This window comes from Delphinus delphis, chromosome 1, assembly GCF_949987515.2.
Source record: "Delphinus delphis chromosome 1, mDelDel1.2, whole genome shotgun sequence".
Taxonomy (NCBI): Eukaryota; Metazoa; Chordata; class Mammalia; order Artiodactyla; family Delphinidae; genus Delphinus; species Delphinus delphis.
In genome coordinates, this window is record NC_082683.1 from 131878316 (window position 1) to 131899287 (window position 20972).

Here is a 20972-nt window from a genome sequence, read left to right on the forward strand (position 1 = left end):
AAGCCATTCTATTTTTGCAAATGTAGTTTGCAAATATTTCTAAGGAACACTGTATAGATCTTCTACACTAATCTAGTAAGGCAGGGCTTAAATAGTGCTTATTTTATAAATGAGGAAATTGAGGCTTAGATAGACTGGCCACAGTCACACAGCTAATGCACAGCACCAATTACAGCCTAACTACTGCTGCCTAATTTAGCAGTTTTCTTTCAATTCCCCTCGTGTTATAGGAGAAACCACCTTGTATAGATTATTTCCACAGAGCTGACTTTATATGTTTGCGATATTTGATTTTTCACCATTACCTTTTGACTTGGCTACTGAATCTCCTTTTTTTTCCACTCAAGAAAAGTGTTTCTATTTCCTGCCGGCAGTTTCCTCTGTGTAGTGCTCTACTGGCTTACATATATTTGAACTAAAAGGGAAGTTTCAATGTATGGTTTTAAAGTTTGGCTAACAGTCCATTGGAAGGATTGCTACGGTATGGTCTTACGGTATCAAAGAAGTTTTGTGAAAAGCCTAATTAAACATTGTAGCAACAGCCTGAAACAAACATTGGCCTGATTAGTAAATAAAACAGGGCTTCAGAAGCATTAATTTATCATCAATTATTAGTAAACTAAGTACAAATAATTCTCTTCTGCTCAAGGATTCTTTAAGGACATGACTTACCTTACCTGTATCGGCCTCAAGTTTCCACCTAGGCTCTGGGTCACTCCATTCCGAATGCCATGCTGGATTTCTCTTGTTAAAGGGCACCAGAAAGTGGTGATTTGGAACATAGTACTTTTGAATTGTTACACCTCTGTCTTCAGTAACACTTAAGATCTAACCTCTAAGAATTTGCTCAAAGTTCTCTTCTGCTTCATTCTTTTTTCTGGCCCTTGATAGGGGCGACTCATTTTCAGATTTTTAATGGTGATTCCTGATGCATCTGTCTTTCTGTTCATCTCCCTCAGGGCCTCCAGACGTGGATCAACCTTGTGAGCCAAGCTTGCAGGCCTGGAGTCCTGAGCTCCACCTGTACCACATGAACATGACGGTCCCCTGCCCTGCAGAAGGCTGTAGCCTGGAGCTGCTCTTCCAGCACCCAGTCCAAGCTGACACTCTTACCCTATGGGTCACCTACCTCTCCATGGACTCCTCCCAGGCGCTTTTTGACACAGAGATCTTGCTGGAACACCAGGAGTCCGTGCACCTAGGCCCCTTAGACACTTTCTGTGACACCCCACTCACTATCAAACTGCACGTTGATGGGAAAGTCTTGGGGGTGAAAGTCTACACCTTTGATGAGCGGATGGAGATTGACGCAGCTCTCCTGACTTCTCAACCCCACAGTCCCTTGTGTTCTGGCTGCAGGCCCGTGAGGTACCAGGTCCTCCGTGAACCCCCATTTGCCAGTGGCTTGCCCATGGTGGTGACACATCCTCACAGGAAATTCACAGACGTGTGAGTTGGGCAGTAGGGCTTTCTAAACCACGGGGCTTCCTGAGGCTTTGGGAGTGGGTTTGGCTTCCTTTTTCTCCATTTTTTAATATTCTGATATGCCCTTATTTGGAGAAATGTTCAGACTCTCAGAGGGGGTTTTATTCTAAAGTGGCATCTCTGAGATGAACAAAAGTATTTCCCAGAAGGGGCAAGCAGGTGTTCTGACTGATGATGCCATCTTTACGGTTATGGAGAAAAGAGGTTAGTATTTGATATGTTTCAGTTGGACTGAAAATATTAATTGCCATAAATAAGTTGATCAGAGTCAGATACTCCTATCTGGTAACACAATTTGATTTTTGATCCTTGCTTTTAAGTAACTTTTAAATAATCTGCCGCAGCTCCTATACCATTCAAAGGTTACAGTCACCTCTTCTACAGCTAAGCAGAGAAACCAAGGGTCCTGCAGACACTATACTCTACGTTCATGACTCATTCATTTTTCTTTCCTCCCTCCCTCCCTCCCTCCCTCTCTCTTTCCTTCTTTTCCAACCCTCCTCTTTCTCTTTCTTCTGTTCTTTCTACATTTAGTGAGTTCTTAAGTGCTCCTGGCACTGTGTGCTCAGTGGTGGGGACACAGACTAAGATAAGATCAATTGGCTTAAAGAGTTCAATGTCCATAGAGTAGGAGGCTGGTATCTCTAAAGGCAAATTTTTCTCACCTCATAATTTTCCTCAGAGGCTGCCCTGAGGGCAGAACTCAGGGTAAAACAAAAGTTTTATCAAAGGTGCTATATTGGTTAGTTTTCGATGCATTAGAAATCATCACAAAACATAGTGGGTTAAAACAACAAGCACTGTTTCTCATGGTTCTATGGGTTGGCTGTGTGTACTCACCTGGACCCGCTTGGCCAGGGCTAGGTGGCCTCAGGTGACCTCATGCACTCATTGGAGGCTCAGCTAAGACACTGACATGGCTGGGAGGATGAAGTTCTCTTTCCCCATTGTCTCTCCTTCACTAGGAGGCTTTGCCTGGGCTTGTTCTCATGCCGGTGGAAGGCTTTCCAGAAGCAGGGATGGCAAGTCCCCAAACACTCACATTTTTCAAGCTTCTGCTTACATTACTCATGACATCATTCCACAAGCCAAAGCAGGTCACAGTCAATTCCAGATTCTGCGGGTGGCAAAATCAATTCTATTTCTTGATGAGAGAAACAGTAAAGTCACATCACAGAAGGGCATGCATGCATCTGGGATGGGAAGAATTTGTGGCCATTTTTCAGTCTGCCACAGCTACAAAAGAGTAGAGAAAAACGTTCACCTTGAATTTTACTACATTTTTCCTCTCATATTAGCTGTATGAATTAGAGCTAGAAGACAGTGAAATGGTCAAAAAGCTCATGCAAAATAGGAGGATAGATCATGGGATGGATTTGAAAAGAAAAAAATATATTTTGGGGGGGTTTCTTTAGTAAGGCAATTAAAATGATATTTGTTATCTAACTTGATATACACACGTGCATGCGTGCACACACACACACACCTGTACACACAACCTTTAAGGTCAATAATATCCCATTTTATAGATGAGAGAACTAAGGCTTAACTTTAATTTGGTTGAACAGAGCTCGTAAGCGGCAAGCTCAAGATTAAAATCCAATTTTCTGACTGAGTCTCATCTTGGTTCCCTTTCCTTAGTAACACATTACCTTTTACAAACTCAGCTCATTGGAGGTCGGGGCTACCTGCTGCTGAGTTTTCTCCACAAGAAGCGTAAACATATCCTGACGCTTCCTTCCAATCCTTTCCCAGCCACAGAGCAGTATGAGACTTTTATGCATGGCTGGATGAGAAGTCAGAAACCACCCTGTGAAAGGGAAGCCATCAGAACTGATTAGGATATAAAACTGGTTTTGCTTTGGAAATATCTGGCACTCTGATGAGGAGTGCTTCCCTACAGAAAGCTAATTTGGAAATTTATGTCTTTCATATTTATGTGTCTTTCCTACTAAAATAACCGAAAGCCAGTACAGAGGTGTTTAAAGCTGTTTTTGAAACCCCACGACATTTCCTGTTTGCTTGTTGCAGCATCAAGCGAAAGAGTAGAGGCTTTGTGGTTGAGTCAAAGAGTGTGTTAAAGAAGAGAGGGTCTTGGCAGGAGATCTGTGGGCACCACTTACGCAGTCCCAACAGCCCTTTGAGATCCTGTTCTCCTAAGTCACTCCCATCCTAGCTTGACTTTAGTGGTACTTTTCCAATTAGGGCAGGCACTGGACAAAAATTAAGTTGAGGGCAGAATTTGTCTTTGGAACCAGCAACCTCCCTCTTGAGTCCCTTCCCCCTTGCAAAATGTTCAGTCTCTCACGTTCTCCACTTGATCAGTGCAATTGGGCTCTAGATAGAATCAGATAAACTCCTTCCATCTCAGATGTCAATTGATAACTCCATTCCTGGTTTATATGTATTTTGGAGGTTTGGAGGTGGGGAATCATTTAATGCATTTCCAGTTGTGGAATTTCTTGCAGCCACACAACGACGATGGAAGGTGTTCTCACCTCCTTCGAGGAGAGAGTGGCTTTTCCTTGTAAGCATTCTGCCTCCTCAAGATAAGAATTCTCTTGAGAGACAAGAAAACTCTGATTCACAGACCCAAGAAGGGCCTTGCTGAGACCAAACTCTGAAACTTTCATCTTCCGTTCCTATGACTACTTGAATGATACAGAAGACTAGGTTTTCAATAGTTGGTGGTTTTCTGTGTGTGTATATATAACATGGTAAAGATACACTCGAAATACCATTCTCTTAGATTGCCTAGGACTGCCTAGGACTTAGCTGAGTTCAGTTTTAATTCAACAAGCATTTGTTGTACATTCACTATGTGGAATGTACTGGAAATACAGAACTGAATATGGTTTCAGATATTCTGCTGTTCTGTAAGACTATATGCCCTGATCTTTGTTTCAAACAATGTGGCATATGTTTAACATTTATATTCCCTGTAATATTTATTTTAAACTCCTGCAAACCATCTGAAAAGGACCCAGGGTGTGCCCCACTTTCTGGATATGGTGGTTACAGCCCATTGGTTTCCACAGGGAGGTCACACCTGGGCAGATGTATCGGTACCAAGTTCAAGCTGCAGCTGGAACAGAACTGGGAGAGGCTTCACCTCCTCTGAGCCACATCCATGGAGCTCCTTACTGTGGAGATGGGAAGGTTGCAAGGTGAGGACATACTGTATGCCTGGTATTGTGTGAGGGAGGATGCCCTGCCCTGCTTGGACAAGGAGGGTTAGCCTCAAGTTTCAGCTTGACTGGTTTGGGAAATGTAAGGGGCAGGGCACTATGTGATTCAAGTATTAAACAAAATCTAGGACCTAGTAGATATCTTGAGTGGTCAATCACATCTCTGCATAGTTAAGGATGGGTCCCCTTTTATTTAGAGCTCACCCCAGTCATAGATATGGGGGTTGATTCTGTGGGGACCCTCTTCAGGTTTCAGAGAACAACTGATGGGCAGTGACTCAGGGCAGGAATTCATGGTGGAGAAGGTTACCTGCCAAATGGTGCTGAAGGAGGATGTGAGGATAGCTTTTGGATCAGCTGCCGGTCTTATACTACTAATGAGCTGTGTGACCTGAGGAAAATCAGTATAGCTTTCTGAGCTTCACTTGCTCATTTGATCCCTGGAAGACCTGATTGTAATGTAATTTCCAGCTATTCCATAAAATCACCAAGGTAAAAATGGAACCACTTCTTTGCTTTTTTAACATGCCATATTCATTTTTCCATTACCCTTTAGTGACATCAATCTAGAGGACTAATTCATTCTGGTTTGCCTGGGACTTGCCGGAATTTAGCACTGAATACTTCCGTGTCCCAGTGATCACCCTATATTAACCTGTTCTGAATGCTTATCTAACCTAATATGTTACTTATATAAAGCTGCTGGGAGTAGGAGATTAGAAGGCTGGGCACTGTGATTTGTCTTAGATCCTGCATCCTAATAAGATGACTTTTTTTTTTTTGCGGTACGCGGGACTCTCACTGCCACGGCCTCTCCCGTTGTGGAGCACAGGCTCTGGAGGCGCAGGCTCAGCGGCCATGGCTCACAGGCCCAGCCGCTCCGCGGCATGTGGGATCTTCCCGGACCAGGGAACGAACCCATGTCTCCTGCATTGGCAGGCGGACTCTCAACCACTGCGCCACCGGGGAAGCCCCAAATGTCCCAGATCAAGGAAAAGTACCTTAAACCTTTTTTTTTTTTTTTTTTTGGCCACGCTGCACGGCTCGTGGGATCTTAGTTCCCCAACCAGGGATTGAACTAGGGCCCATGGCAATGAAAGCACTGAGTCTTAACCATTGGACCGCCAGGGAGTTCCCAGTATCCTATATCTTGAAGACCTAATAGAAAGCAATCTATAGCCTTTCTTGGGGTTTCATCCCATTGTTTAGTAATTACTAAATATTGTTTATCTTTTCAATCTTCTAAGATTCCTAAGCTTTACTGTAAGTCTACTCCTTTTCATAGAAATATAAACAGCAAATGTTTGCAGACCTCAGAACTATATCAGGCGACTGAGGTCACTTTAATACCCAAACCTTGCTAGTTTGCTGCCACCTTCTGCCTTACTCAGTCTCAGCTTGCCCCTTCTCCTCCTCCATCTCAATTAAATATCTCCCTGGGGAAGCCTCACATATGCACAGAGCAAATCTGGCTGTTGTTGATGTTCTCCCTGGCTGCCCCATTTTAAGTCTGCTTCCCTCTAGTTAAGGTGTCTGCAGGACTACATTACCATTACTGCCCAGACAGAGTCCTCCTTGAACAAACTACTTGGCTTTATGTCGTAGCATCTCCTACAGCAGTCCTCCGATGGAGTTTCTGATGCCCCATGGTGCCACATCTGCCTGCGGAGCTCGGGCAGAAAGAGGCAAGGGCCCTCTTCCTAATCTGATATTACATATTCTAGCCTGAGCTTTGAAACAGCTTCACCTGTAGCAACACCTGCTTGGCTACTGGGCCTCACAAGGCTCTTTATCAAAATGTTCCTTTAGACTCTGCCTGTATTCCCTCTCTGTAAACAGTCATACTTAGTTCTGCCATCCAATGAGAAGATATCTCTGAACTGCAGCTTTGTCTCAGCTAGAGGCACTGCATTACACATGAAGCAGGAAGGAGCTGTACAAATCATTTAATCCACTGTTTAAAACGCGGAAACGTGTAGATCCATTCTAATGGGATCACAGATCCCCAAGAAGTCATCCTCAGATTCTAGTTTAATAAATTTTTATTAGAAGCTAAAAGTTGTCACTTTGGATATCGCTTGTCAGTAAGAAAATGGATAGAAAACAAAGCCACACGTAGATGGGCAGGTTTCCTCCTCACTAGATCAGCTAACTACTTTCAGGGTTCCCCTCATTATGAGGTTGATAGGTCTCTTCTAGTGTAAGATCATCTTCCGGAAACACTGGCAGGACCCCTGGTGGATCTCCTAATGTGTCTGAACCATGAGCTACTTTTCCTGTAAAAGCATTCTCTTAGCTCCTACTTTTCTCCAGCTTGCATTTTTAAACACATAATAAGGAGTTTTAAGAACTTGAAGTGATGGTAACCAAACAAGAAGAATCATTTTATGTATGTATGTATATAAGAATGTACACTTTTACCTTCTAGGAGCCTGGGCGAAGAGTGTGATGATGGAGACCTTTTGAGTGGAGACGGCTGCTCAAGGGCATGTGAACTAGAGGAAGGTTTCAACTGCGTAGGTGAGTTTAGAAACACCTGCCTAGGCTTATGTCCTATTTTTGGAGGAGTCTCCGTGTCTTATTTTTGTGAGCTCTTACTGATAATAACAATAACATTTGATGTGTCTATTGTGTGCCTGGCACTAATTGTTTCACATATATTTTCCCATTTAATCCCTACAATAAATATGGGGAGACTAAACGGGGACACAGAGAGCCTAAATAACTTGCTTTCTCTTAATACAGCTAGAAGTGATGATGTCAGGATTTGAACTAAGGAAGCAAAGCTCTAGAGTCTACATGTTAAACCACTAGGTCACCCTGCCTCTTAGATTAATGTTACCCAGGGTTGCTCTTGGGTCCTCATGTCTAATGTCAGACTGTCAGCCAAGTAGCACAATCCCACAGATTCTACATAAAAATTAGGGTAGGGTCCGTTTTAAGCCAAAGGGAGTACAAGATATCTCTTGGTGTCTGTGTTTAATAGATAAGATCATCAAGAATGGCAGAGGGTCATAACATTTCTTAATCCTGGTGAATCACTGGTGATAAATTATTACTAGGTGGCTTTGACTCTAGTCTCTTGATACAAGGAAGGCCCTCTAGAACACTTCTCCCAATTCTGATTAAAACCATCAACAGGCTTCTTTGTAGATTATTTTTCCATTCCCTTATGCATACATTGCAGTGATTCTGTGCAATATACTCATCAAATTACTTTAAAAAGCAGTGCATTTAAAAATATTTTAATGTTTCTAAATCTCAAGGTAAAGTCAGGTATGATTATAATTATGTAGAATTTATTAAGGTATTAAATACTATACAGAACACACAAATGCCCCTGCTCTCCAGAGCAGAATAAAAAATTATAAAACCTTAGTAGTTTTACATCCATCCGTCTAACAAAACATGTTCAGTGCCCACCATATGCCACAAGTCTAATAGAGACCCTTATCCCTTCCTGTGTCCAGCTTCCTTCCCTTATAGAAATCTACCAGTTCTTGAGAGATGGGTCTCTAGCTTTTGCTTACATGCATTTAGCAGTAAAGTATGCACCTTGAAAGAGACCATTCTGTTTAAAAGTAGCATTATCTGTTATAAAATTCTTTTCCCCTTTTCTGGTTTGGAAACTGCGACTCAGAGCATTTTAGTGACTCATCCACAGGCATACAACGAGGTCTCTGCAGAGCCAGCACTGGAACTCAGCTTTCCTAATTCTTAATCAAGTGCTTTTTCCTTGCTATGAAACTACAGAGGATAAATTTTTTTCCAGTTTTATTTGACTACCATTCAGATATTTGAAATGCCTCCCCATTATTCTCCTTTCCAATCCAAACATCCCCTCATGTGATTAGGTTTCCAGACCCTTTCCTATTTACCCTAACCTGGCATGCTTCATGTGGTCAATGCCCAGAAAGGAATTCAATACTCTAGTTGTGGTCTGGCTGTGCAGAATACACTGAACCGATTACCTCCCCTCTTCTGTGCACAAGTATTTGTTAATGCCACCTCTGTTTGCATCATTTCTTTCTGGTAGCACATAGTGGGCTCATCTCTCTCTCTCTCTCTCTCTCTCTCTCTCTCTCTCTCTCTCTCACTCACTCACACACACACACACTGCCTTCACCAGTGCAGCTCAAGTCTCATTTAACTTTATAGCTAAATTATTTTAACTTTACAGGGCAAAGTTAGAATGATCTATTCCACAGTTAGACATTTGTTTCAGTGAGTAATATGCTCATAGTATGCTAAGGATGTAGTTCTATTCCATTATTTCTCAAAAGATTAATTTTGAAGGAACCATTGTGAAATGTGTTGTAAAAGTGGTCTGCTATTTTTTCATGGATTTGAAGAAACAGAGGCAAAAGTTTTCATAGTAAACAAAAAATAGAGAAGAAGCAAGGAGAAACAGTCACTGGATTATATAGAAAAACAAAACATGTATATGTATGTATGTTATAAAAGTATGCGATAAATATATATTATAAAAATAGGGCTTCCCTGGTGGCGCAGTGGTTGAGAGTCCGCCTGCCGATGCAGGGGACATGGGTTCGTGCCCCGGTCCGGGAGGATCCCACGTGCCGCGGAGCGGCTGTGCCCGTGAGTCATGGCCGCTGGACCTGTGCGTCCGGAGCCTGTGCTCCGCAGCGGGAGAGGCCGCGGCAGTGAGAGGCCCGCGTACCGCCAAAAAATAAAAATAAAAAAAATAAAAAATAAACATATATTCACATATACATTTATGTGTATATAAAATATGTACATACATATAAACTATACACACACAAAAATGTATATGTGTGTATAAAGTACACATACATATAAACATACATATAAAATACACATATATACATATGTGTGTGTATATATATGTATATATGTGTGTGTGTGTGTGTATATATATATATATGTGTGTGTATATATATATATATATATATATATATATATATGGAATCCTCATGGAGAAGTCATTCCAAATACACATATAGTGGTTTTAGGGGAGTGACTTAGAAAGACCATGGCTTTAATGGAATGCAGGAGTTTAAAACCCAAAATAGGCTTAGAACCAAGTCCTAGGAATAGTGGCTTATTCCTGGCAAGTAGAGGTAGATTTACCACAGAAGGGTCTTAGACTTGAAATTATTAAGGATAATAATTAGTAACTACATATTGATGAGCAGCTGAAAAATTACTGGAACCGTCTTGTGGTATTTCTGTGAAGAATTTAAAATAAAAAGAATGGTATAGTAACAGTTAATTTTAGTGATGATGTTACTGAGTGTGTACCTATGTGTTGATTTATTTTAAATCTTGATCTTATTTGCATGTCCTAGTATTTTAAGTAGAAATGAGGAATTAGAATTATGTTACTAATATGGGTAGAAAATGCAATAGTACTTAATAAATGGCTTTATAACTGCATCTCAGCTTTTTACATTTGAAGAAAGCTATTTTACATATCTATGGTTAGTACAGACTGTTCACTTAGTAGGAGTTATCCTATGAGCAAGTATGGACTTGTCCAGGGGATACAGCTTGCTTTACAAGCCCAACGGTTTTTCTCACATATTCATTACTCACACGTTTGCTCTTGAAGACAGTCCTTCTGCCTTGGCTTGAGGCAGTGTGGAGTAAGAGACAGCCCCTGAACCTGCCTTGTGTAAGCCTGGCTCAGAGCCTAGTGATATTGCTTCTGCGTCAAGGGAACTTTGATGAGTCACAGTCACGGAGACTCAGTTTGTCTATTGATGAAACAAACAAAAAATACATACCTCACATGGTTGTTTTAAGACTGAAAGAAATAATACACGTGTAATCCTTATAAACCTGGAGCCCATTTGTCCATTTCAGAGCAAGTTGCATGGTTAGTTGAAGAAACACAGCAGCAAAAATTTAATTGAAAACAAATCCCTCAAATGTTTTATTTAATATTTCAAAAACTGTGAAGAGGATTCAAGTACATAATACATCCTACCATCTATTTAAATTTCCTTTATTCTTTTGCTTACTTCTCTTGTATCGCCATCTTCCCCTAAGTACCTTGCTCAATGGTTCCTTAAAATTTCTTTCTATATCCAGCCCACAGCTGTTTTTTTTCTCCCTGTTCCTTCTCCCCCAACCCCACCCCCTTTGTATACTTTTTATTATATAAATGGATTTTACCACTCTCCCCATGAAAAAGTATCCTTCTTTTTAGGGGTGTGTGTGTGTGTGCGCGCGTGTGTTGTCTATATATTTGGGGTGGGCATTAGACGAGTTGGTAATTACAGTCTTCTCTTTAGCAGGCTGGAGAAAAAAAGGTAATTATTTTTACATGACATGTATAAAAACACTTTTTCAAATGTCATACAAATTTTTCTTGGCAGGGGAGCCAAGCCTGTGCTATATATATGAGGGAGATGGGATATGTGAACCTTTTGAGAAGGAAACCAGCATCACAGACTGTGGCCTCTATACTCCCAAAGGATACCTGGATCAGTGGGCTACCCAAGCTTATTCTTCTCACGAAGATAAGAAGAAGTGTCCTGTTTCCTTGGTAACTGGAGAACCTCCTTCCATGGTAAGTTAAGCCAGAAGAATGGAGTCAAGGCTAAACAAAATTGTGAAGTGATTCCCCCAGATACTTAATGTGAGCATACATTTTTTTCTCCTCACTTTGACACCAAATTTAGTTCTTAATGCACTCAGAATAGGATAATGTTAAATGAAAAGCTTCTAGACTAGCAATTAAATCTCATCCCTCACCCTCACCCCACTTACATTCACTAGTTTTCATCTAGGAACCTTTGACTATGCAATAGCTGACTTCAAGTTACACAAAAGCATCTCAAAATTAGTCTTAGAATACACATATCAGAAATTACACTTGGGCTTTGTGTTTGGGAAAATTTATTTTAAAAGAAGAAAAAGAAGCAGTAAAGAGTCAGAATACCTGGATAACACTATTGGATCTACCAGTATTATTATGATTATTACTAAGTCAGATTTGACATGTCACTTAACCTCTCTGGGCCCCAATTTTCTCATATGTAAAATGGGTATAATAATACCTTTTGCATTTAACTCAGTGGTTTATTACAAGGATCAAATGAAATTTAAAATATGTATTAAAGATCAAAGTATAATTTTTTAATTTTTTTTTTGCGGTACGTGGGCCTCTCACTGTTGTGGCCTCCCCCGTTGCGGAACACAGCCTCCGGACGTGCAGGCCCAGCGGCCATGGCTCACGGGCCCAGCCGCTCCGCGGCATGTGGGATCTTCCCAGACCGGGGCACGAACCCATGTCCCCTGCCTCGGCAGGTGGACTCTCAACCACTGCGCCACGAGGGAAGCCCCCAAAGTATTTGATTTAAATAATTTTTATTATTAAAGAAATTTGAGAGTGAGTACTAAAAACAAATCCGTAGGTATACAATTTTCCATGAATATCCACCTAAATAAATAGAAGGTCTTCTGAGGACTCTGAGGACTGACTTCTATGAATCATAATTAAGTACCTAAAAGAAGATTAAGGGCTTTAGTTTTTGGATACTATTCTAGATGTTTCCATTGCCAAATAAACTCTTTCATTCATTATAACAATAAGCAATATAGTCATTTCAACAGAAGTAAGATTTAGCTCTCTAGGTGTATTAGGCCAGGATAGAATTACTGGAGTTTAGCCTTGAGGAGATACCCCCAGACGATTGAGGAACCAGCCAAGGTTGGTGCTGTGGTTCAAGGAACTCATCAAGGACCCAGGGGTCTTTGAGATTTCACCTCTTTCTATCCTTGGCTTGCAGCTTTCTTCCTCAAGCTCATAAGATGACTGCTGTTCCTCCAGGCACGAAGTCATTATTTCAAGTGGGAAGAAGGGGAAAGGTCAAAGGGAGATATTCATACGTGCTAGCTGAGTCTCTTTTTATTGGGAAAATGGGAGCTCTTCGGGAACTTTGACACTATAGGCTTCCACCAACATCTCATTGGTCAGATCCAGGTCACTTCATCATTCTTAGTTGTAAGGGACCCTGAGGAGATGAGCATTTATAACTTGATACATTGTCACCTTGAACAAAATTGGAGTTTGTTAATAAGAAAGAAAGGGGAGGGCTTCCCTGGTGATGCAGTGGTTAAGAATCCGCCTGCCAATGCAGGGCACACAGGTTCGAGCCCTGGTCCGGGAAGATCTCACATGCCGCGGAGCAACTAAGCCCGTGTGCCACAACTACTGAGCCTGCGCTCTAGAGCCTGCGTGCCACAACTACTGAAGCCTGTGCACCTAGAGCCCGTGCTCCGCAACAAGAGAAGCCCACGTACCACAACGAAGAGTAGCCCGGCTTGCTGCAACCAGAGAAAGCCAGTGCACAGCAACGAAGACCCAATGCAGCCAAAAATAAATAAATAAATTTATAAAAAGAAAAAAAAAAGAAGAAAGAAAGGGGAATGGATATGGATAGGCAAGTAGCCATGCCTGCCACACTCCTTCAGCTAATTCTGGCATCTTTCTCAAGAGTTCTGGTGCCCAATGACAGGAAGCCCAGAAAACTGGGAGATTCTGAGTTAGTGACAGCTCTCTAAAGTGGCTTTTAGCCTAGCCTGTCTGTCTTCCCACAGTGAAGTGGGAAAAATTTCCTGGATTTTCTCTTTCCTGGTTCCTTTTCCCAGCTTAGTGGTTCCCTGATTCAGTAGCCTCACTCCTGGGGCCAGTGGATCCTGCCTGGTAAGGATCTAATCATCATCCTGGACAGACTTCCCTAACTAATCCTAGGAGCAGTTGCCTGAAATGTGCCAGGACAATTCGTTGAGCAAGATCCTTGGGTCGTCAGTGGGCTGTGAGTTGTCATGTGTATTCTTCTACCCTGGTAAAGTTATATCTTGAGGCTAACGGAGAGCACTGAGACATTCTTCTACATTGAGAAAAGTTTTCTGCCGATAATGTGATCATTAGGCATTCAGAAAGAGAGGAAAACTTTGGTTTCAAGCTGGAGAGTTTCATTGTCTTTACTTACCTCTCACCCTCCACATTTAATTGTTGGTTGAAATTGCATTTCAGATTTGCACATCATACCGTCCAGATTTACCAGAGCACCGTCCACTTACTGGCTGGTTTCCCTGTGTCACCAGTGGAAATAGCCCTCAGGATGAAGGGAGTAAGCAGCTAAAAGGTAGCCTGGAGAGAGAGGATGAGGTTTGGCTCAAAGTAAGTGGCCCAAATGGATTTTTGTGAAGGCTGTGGATAGATTGTGCATGTGTGTGTGTATAAATGATGCATTGGAATGGCTTGCCAGGAGATTTCCTTTTATCATCGCAAAGTTTTTACATCTTGAATTTATTTTCATCTCTCTTTGAATGTTGGACTTCTCTTTATAAGCAATCATTTTATCAAAGTATAATATACACATAGAAAAGTACAGAAATGCACAGATCAATAATTTTCTTACAAAGTAAACATCCTCTCTAACCACCACACAGATCAAGAAACAGAAAATTAACATCACCCCCCAAAAGGCTCTCTCATTCCCCATCTCATTTATTACATGACAGAGGCATCTACTATTTTTACTTCTGCCACCATAGATTAGTTTTGCCTGTTTGCATTTTATGTAAAAAACTTTCCAGTAATGTACTATTTGTGTCTGATTCTTTCTTACTCAACTTTATTTGTGGGATTCATCGTGCTGCTTTACTTAGCAGAAAAGTTCATTTCCATTACTGTGTAGAATTCCAGTGCATGAATATGTCATACTTTATTTAACCATATTGATGGACATATAGTTTATTTCTAGGTTTTCTGTACTGTGTATTACAAATAGTTCTGCTATAAACACTTCTGTACATTTCTTTTGGTGAATGTATATAAACAATTGGATATATTTGGAACTGCTAGATCATAGTTAGGCAGCTGACCAGCTTTAGTAGATAATCCCGAATGATTTTCCACTTGGTTGTACTAGTTTATACTCCCACCAGAGGCCTATGAGTATTCTAGTTGCTTTACATTTTCACCATTACTTGATATTTAAAATATTTAAAAGTCTTCATTTTGGCCATTCTGTTGGGTATGTAAATGTACCTCCCTGAGGTTTCAATTTGTATTCACATGTTGACTAATGAGATTAGGAGACTTTTACATGTATATTGGTCATTTGTAGATTCTTCTTTTTTTTTTTTTCTTTTTATCTGAAGGGCATATTAAAGTCTTTTGCTCAATTTTCTATTGGACTGTCTGTCATTTTCTTCTTAATTTATATGATTTCTTTACAGTTTTCTGAATGTAAATCCTGTTCCAGTTATATGTTATTTAATATTTTCCAACACTCTGTGGCTTACTTATTTTTACTCTTAATGGTATATTTAGATGAACAGAGTTCTAAATTTTACTAAAATTCAAATTATCTTCCTTTTTCTTTATGGTTAGTGCTTGTCGTGTACTGTATTTAATAGTCTTTGCCTACCACAAAGATATACTTTCCTATGTTATCTTCTAGAAATGTTATTGTTTTACATTTTATATGTAGGTGTACAATCCATTGGAATTTTTGTGTATTGTGTGAGGTAGGGATCAAGATTTTTTCTCCCTAGACCTAGAACTACCATTACTCAAACTAAAATTTTCTTTTCCCCTCTTTGCTGCACTGTGTCACCTTTATCGCAGATAAACTGGCAATATGTATGTGGAGGTCTGTTTATTGTGGAGATTCTACATCTTTTTTGTATATCTGTATACAGACTGATCTGTATATCCTTGCATCAGTGTTACACTCTTAATTACTGTACATTTTTTATGAGTCTTAAAATCAAATAATGTAAGTCTTAAACTTGTTCCTTTTTTTCCTGATTGTATTGGCTATTCTTGGTCCTCTGAATTTTCATATAAATTTTGGAATCAGCTTCAATTTTCACACATAGGAAAAAAAAACCTGATGCAATTTTGACTGGGATTTTATTGAACCTCTGAGTCAATTTGGGGAGAGTTTTCTCTTTAAAATACTGTCTTCTAACATTTTCTTTGAGTTACTTAAGTCTTTAATTTCTCTTAATGTTTTATAGTTTTCTGAGAAAAAGGGAATTGAATTTTACTTATCAAATGCTTTTTCTGCCTCCACTGAGGTGACCATATTATTTTCCCCTTTGTTCTGTCACTGTCTTGGTATACATTGATAAATGTTTAAATGTTAAATCAACATTAGATACCTGCGGAAAAAAATAACAACTTGGAGGCTATGTATAATCCTTTGCCAATAGTTTTGGATCCTATTTGTGAATATTTTAAGTGTTTTTTTCATTTATATTCATTAGAGATTGGTTCCTACTTTTTTTTTTTTTTTTTTTAATTTTACTATCTTGTCAGGTTTTATGATGAAGGCTAGGTTTGACTCCCAGAGTAAGTTTCCGTTTTTCACCAGTTTTCTGGAACATTTTGTGAAAGGTTGATGTTAATTTTTGAGGAATTCATCAGTAAAGCTATCTGAGTCTGTGTTTTCTTTAAGGAAAATATTTAAATATGTGTTAAAATTTTAAACCAAATATTGAAAAATTTGGGTTTTTTATTTCTTCTTAGGTCAACTTTGGTAAGTTGAGTTTTCCACCAAGTAATTAGTCCATTTTTTCTAAAATTTCGAATTTATTGGCATTAAGTTTTTTGTAATGTTCTCTTACTTTATTTGTACTATTTCCAAGCTCCCCAGGACATTTTTACTTAATGCTATTGTTAATTTTTGGCTTCTCTCTTTTATTTTTTTGCTCAATCTTCCTAAAGATTTATCAGTTTTATTAATCTTTTATTAATGTTTTTATAGAACCAAAGAATATATATGTGTGTATATATGTATTCTTATATATATAAATATATGAACATAAAAGGAAGGAAATAATGAAAATAACATTATTTCCTTCCTTTTATGTTCACATTTAACTTGCTCTACTTTTTCTACTAACTTGAGATGATGCTTAAATAATTAATTTTTAGCTTCTTTCTTTTTAAAATATGTGCATTAAGGCCACAAGTTTCCTTCTAAGTGTGACTTTAGCGACATACTACAAGTTTCACATCTTATTTCTGTTATCCAGTTCAAACATATTTTCTAATTTTTATTTAATTTTTTGATCCCTGAGTTATTTATAAGTATGCTGATGAACTTCCAAACATTTATGGATTTTCTGGTTACCTTTTTATTTTTGACTTATAGCTAGAGTCTTCTGTGGTCAAAGAGTATATTTGGTATGGTTTCAAACCTTTTTAATTTGTTGACCCTTGAATTACGGAATAGCATCTGGTTAATATTGATAAATATTACATGTACTTTGAAAGAAATATGTAATCTGAAATTATTGGATATAGCATTCTATATATTTAACATAGATCAAGTTCATCCATCATGTCATTAAAATTTCCTATATCATATATATAATCTATGATATATACATATTTTCCCTGATATTTTGTATACTATTTCCATCAGTTACTGTGAGATATGGGTCAGACTTTCTTACCATAGTCTTGAATTTGTCTGTTTCTCTTATTTTTGTCAGTTTTTGATTTATATATTTTGAAACTATATTATTAAATATGCAGGCAATTCTCACTTTGTAGTGTGGGACCACAAAATGACCATGTATCCTAAAACTATACAAAGCAAACTCAGTAATGATGGGAAAAATTATAATAGTTACATGACCTTTTTGACACGATATTAAAAACTCTCTTATTTTCAGAAATATATGTGAAAGGAAGTGAAAAAATAGTAAATTTTAGTTCATTATAATTTAAAAAAACATTACAAACAGAGAATTAAAGTGTTTCATTTCTTTGTTTAAAAAAAAGAAAACTACCAAGTATAGTTTGAACAGTGCTTGCCTTTTTTTTTTTTTTTTTTGCTTCATATGACTTACATTACAAAGCAAGCAGTTTTTCTGTGCCTTTGTGAATTGTCATATTCCTTTCTAAGTTTGAGCAGCTTCCAACATTTTATAGTACTTTGCACTTTTAATGTTATGAAGCGTCTCTGAGAGTTCTTTTAATGTGAATTTTTTCTTGGCATCATTTCCTCTGGGACATCTTCATCCTTTTTGTCACAACCACTTTTCTCATTTTTGCTGATCATTTCACTTTCACTAAGTTCCTCTGGCTGCAAATCCAGTCTCTCAAATGGCAGCAGCATCAGCATTCCCACACTCAGCTCTTTCGTCTATAACTCTATTTACCTTTAATTCAAATTTCACCTCAAGCATTATAATTTTTTGTTTCTTTGCTGTACTTTCATCCTTGCTGGCTGATCCCCTCTTTTGATTATCCATGTTTGTGAAATGTCACGTGGGTAAAATGTCACTGGGAGATGAGGCAACACACATGCACACTTTTCTGCCTCTGTGTGAACTGAATAACAGATACACAGTAAACGATCAATGACAGTTTGAAAGAAGTGATGTAATTGGTCACTGATCATGATGCTCAGTTGTTATTTACATGGTGATTTGTGGATGGAAAGACTATTAATGGAGTTTGTACTTTCTACAGTTACAATTATTTTTTGGTAACTGAAATTTGAATCATATCGTTGGGACTCTGGTATTATATAACTAAATTGTGATAACTGATATTTTTGTATATGGAAACTGTGTAAAGTGAAACTACTGTCAGTAGATAATTTTAGAATTTTTATATCTTCCTGGTGGATTATCTCTTCTAACACTAAGAAACGTCTCTTTATCTCTAAGAATATTTTTTTAATAGATCTTTATTGGAGTGTAACTGCTTCACAATACTGTGTTAGTTTCTGTTGCACAACAAAGCGAATCAGCCGTATGCATACCCATGTCCCCATATCCCCTCCCTCTTGAGCCTCCCTCCGAATCCTCCTCTCCCTCCCCTCTAGGTCATTGCATAGCACCGACCTTGTCTCCCTGAGCTATGCTGCTTCTTTCCACTAGCTATTTTACATTAGGTAGTGTATATAGGTCAATGCTACTCTCACTTCGCCCCAGCTTCCCCCTGACCCCAGGTCATCAAGTCTATTCTCTATGTCTACATCTTTCTTACTGCCCTGAAAATAGCTTCATCAGTACCATTTTTTAAAATTTAGATTCCATATATGTGCGTTAGCATACAGTATTTGTTTTTCTCTTTCTGACTTACTTCACTCTGTATGACAGACTCCAGGTCCATCCACCTCACTACAAATAACTCAATTTCGTTTCTTTTAGTGACTGAGCAATATTCCATTGTATATATGTGCCACACCTTCTTTATCCATTTATCTGTCGATGGACATTTAGGTTGGTTCCATGTCCTGGTTATTGTAAATACTGCTGCAGTGAACATTGTGGTACATGTCTCTTTTTGAATTATGGTTTTCTCAGGGTATATGCCCAGTAGTGGGATTGCTGGGTCGTATGGTAGTTCTATTTTTAGTTTTTTAAGGAACCTCCATACTGTTTTCCATAGTGGTTGTATCAATTTACATTCCCACCAACACTGCAGGAAGGTTCCCTTTTCACCACATGCTTTCTAGCATTTATTGTTTCTAGATTTTTTGATAATGGCCATTCTGACTGGCCTGTGGTGATACCTCACTATAGTTTTGATTTACATTTCTCTAATAATTAGTGATGTTGAGCAGCTTTTCATGTGCCTCTTGGCCATCTGTATGTCTTCCTTGGTGAAATGTCTATTTAGGTCTTCCAACCATTTTTTAATTGGATTGTTTGTTTTTTTGATATTGAGCTCCATGAGCTGTTTATACATTTTGGAGAGTAATCCTTTGTCTGTTGTTCCATGTGCAAATATTTTCTCCCATTCTGAGCATTGTCTTTTCGTCTTGTTTATGGTTTCCTTTGCTGTGCAAAAGCTTTTAAGTTTAATTAAGTCCCATTTGTTTATTTTTGTTTTTATTTCCATTACTCTAGGAGGTGTGTCAAAAAATATCTTGCTGTAGATTATGTCAAAGAGTGTTTTTCCTGTGTTTTCTTCTAAGTGTTTTATAGTGTCTGGTCTTACATTTAGGTCTTTAATACATTTGGAGTTTATTTTTGTGTATGGTGTTAGGTCGTGTTCTAATTTCATTCTTTTACATGTAGCTGTCCAGTTTTCCCAGCACCACTTATTGAAGAGACTGTCTTTTCTCCATTGTATATTCTTGCCTCCTTTGTTGTAAATTAGGTGACCATATGTACGTGGGTTTATCTCTGAGCATTCTATCCTGTACCACTGATCTATATTTCTGTTTTTGTGCCAGTACCGTACTGTCTTGATATACTGTATAGTTTGAGATCAGGGAGACTGATTCCTCCAACTCCGTTTTTCTTTCTCAAGTTCGCTTTGGCTATTTGGGGTCTTTTGTGTTTCTATACAAATTGTAAAAATTTTTGTTCTAATTCTGTGAAGAATGCCAATTGGTAGTTTGATAGAGATTGCATTGAATCTGTAGATTGCTTTGGGTAGTATAGTCATTTTCACAATATTGATTCTTCCAATCCAAGAACGTGGTATATTTCTCCATCAGTTTATGTCATCATCGATTTCTTTCATCTGTTGTTTTATAGTCTTTTGAGTAAGTCTTTCACCTCCTTAGGCAGGTTTATTACTAGGTATTTTATTCATTTTGTTGTGATGGTAAATGGGATTGTTTCCTAAATTTCTGTTTCTAATTTTTCATTGTTGGTGTATAGGAATGCCAGAGATTTCTGCGCATTCATTTTGTATCCTGTAACCTCACCAAATTCACTGATTAGTTCTAGTAGTTTTCTGGTGGCATATTTAGGATTTTCTAGGTATAGTATCATGCCATCTGCAAACAGTGACAGTTTTACTTCTTCTTTTCCAATTTGTACTCCTCTTATTTCTTTTTCTTCTCTGATTGTCATGGCTAGTACTTCCAAAATTATGTTGAATAAGAGTGGCAAGAGCGGATATCCTTGTCCTGTTCCTGATCTTAGTGGAAATGCTTTCAGTTTTTCACCATTGCGTATGATGCTTGCTGTGGGTTTGTCATATATGGCCTTTATTATGTTGAGGTAGATTCACTCTATGCCCATTTTCTTGAGAGTTTTTATCATAAATTGGTGTTGAATTTTGTCAAAAGCTTTTTCTGCATCTATTGAGATGATTGTATGGTTTTTATTCCTTAATTTGATAATGTGGTGTATCACACTGATTGATTTGTGTATATTGAAAAATCATTGCATCCCTGGGATAAATCTCACTTGATCATGGTATATGATCCTTTTAATATGTTGTTGGATTCTGATTGCTAGTATTTTGTTGAGGATTTTTGCATCTATGTTCATCATTGTTATTGGTCTATAATTTTCTTTTTTTGTGATATC

At 38.6% G+C, this 20972-nt stretch overlaps 1 protein-coding gene across 1 annotated transcript in view; it reads left to right on the forward strand.

The window, feature by feature from the left end:
• PAPPA2 (pappalysin 2) overlaps window positions 1-20972 on the forward strand; it is a 280753-nt gene that overhangs the window by 123926 nt on the left and 135855 nt on the right. Inside the window, exons 7-11 of the mRNA XM_060009722.1 lie at window positions 960-1449; window positions 4524-4652; window positions 7102-7193; window positions 11036-11229; window positions 13702-13848. Coding sequence (XP_059865705.1) covers window positions 960-1449; window positions 4524-4652; window positions 7102-7193; window positions 11036-11229; window positions 13702-13848 — 1052 coding nt within the window. The remainder of the gene's footprint in view (window positions 1-959; window positions 1450-4523; window positions 4653-7101; window positions 7194-11035; window positions 11230-13701; window positions 13849-20972) is intronic.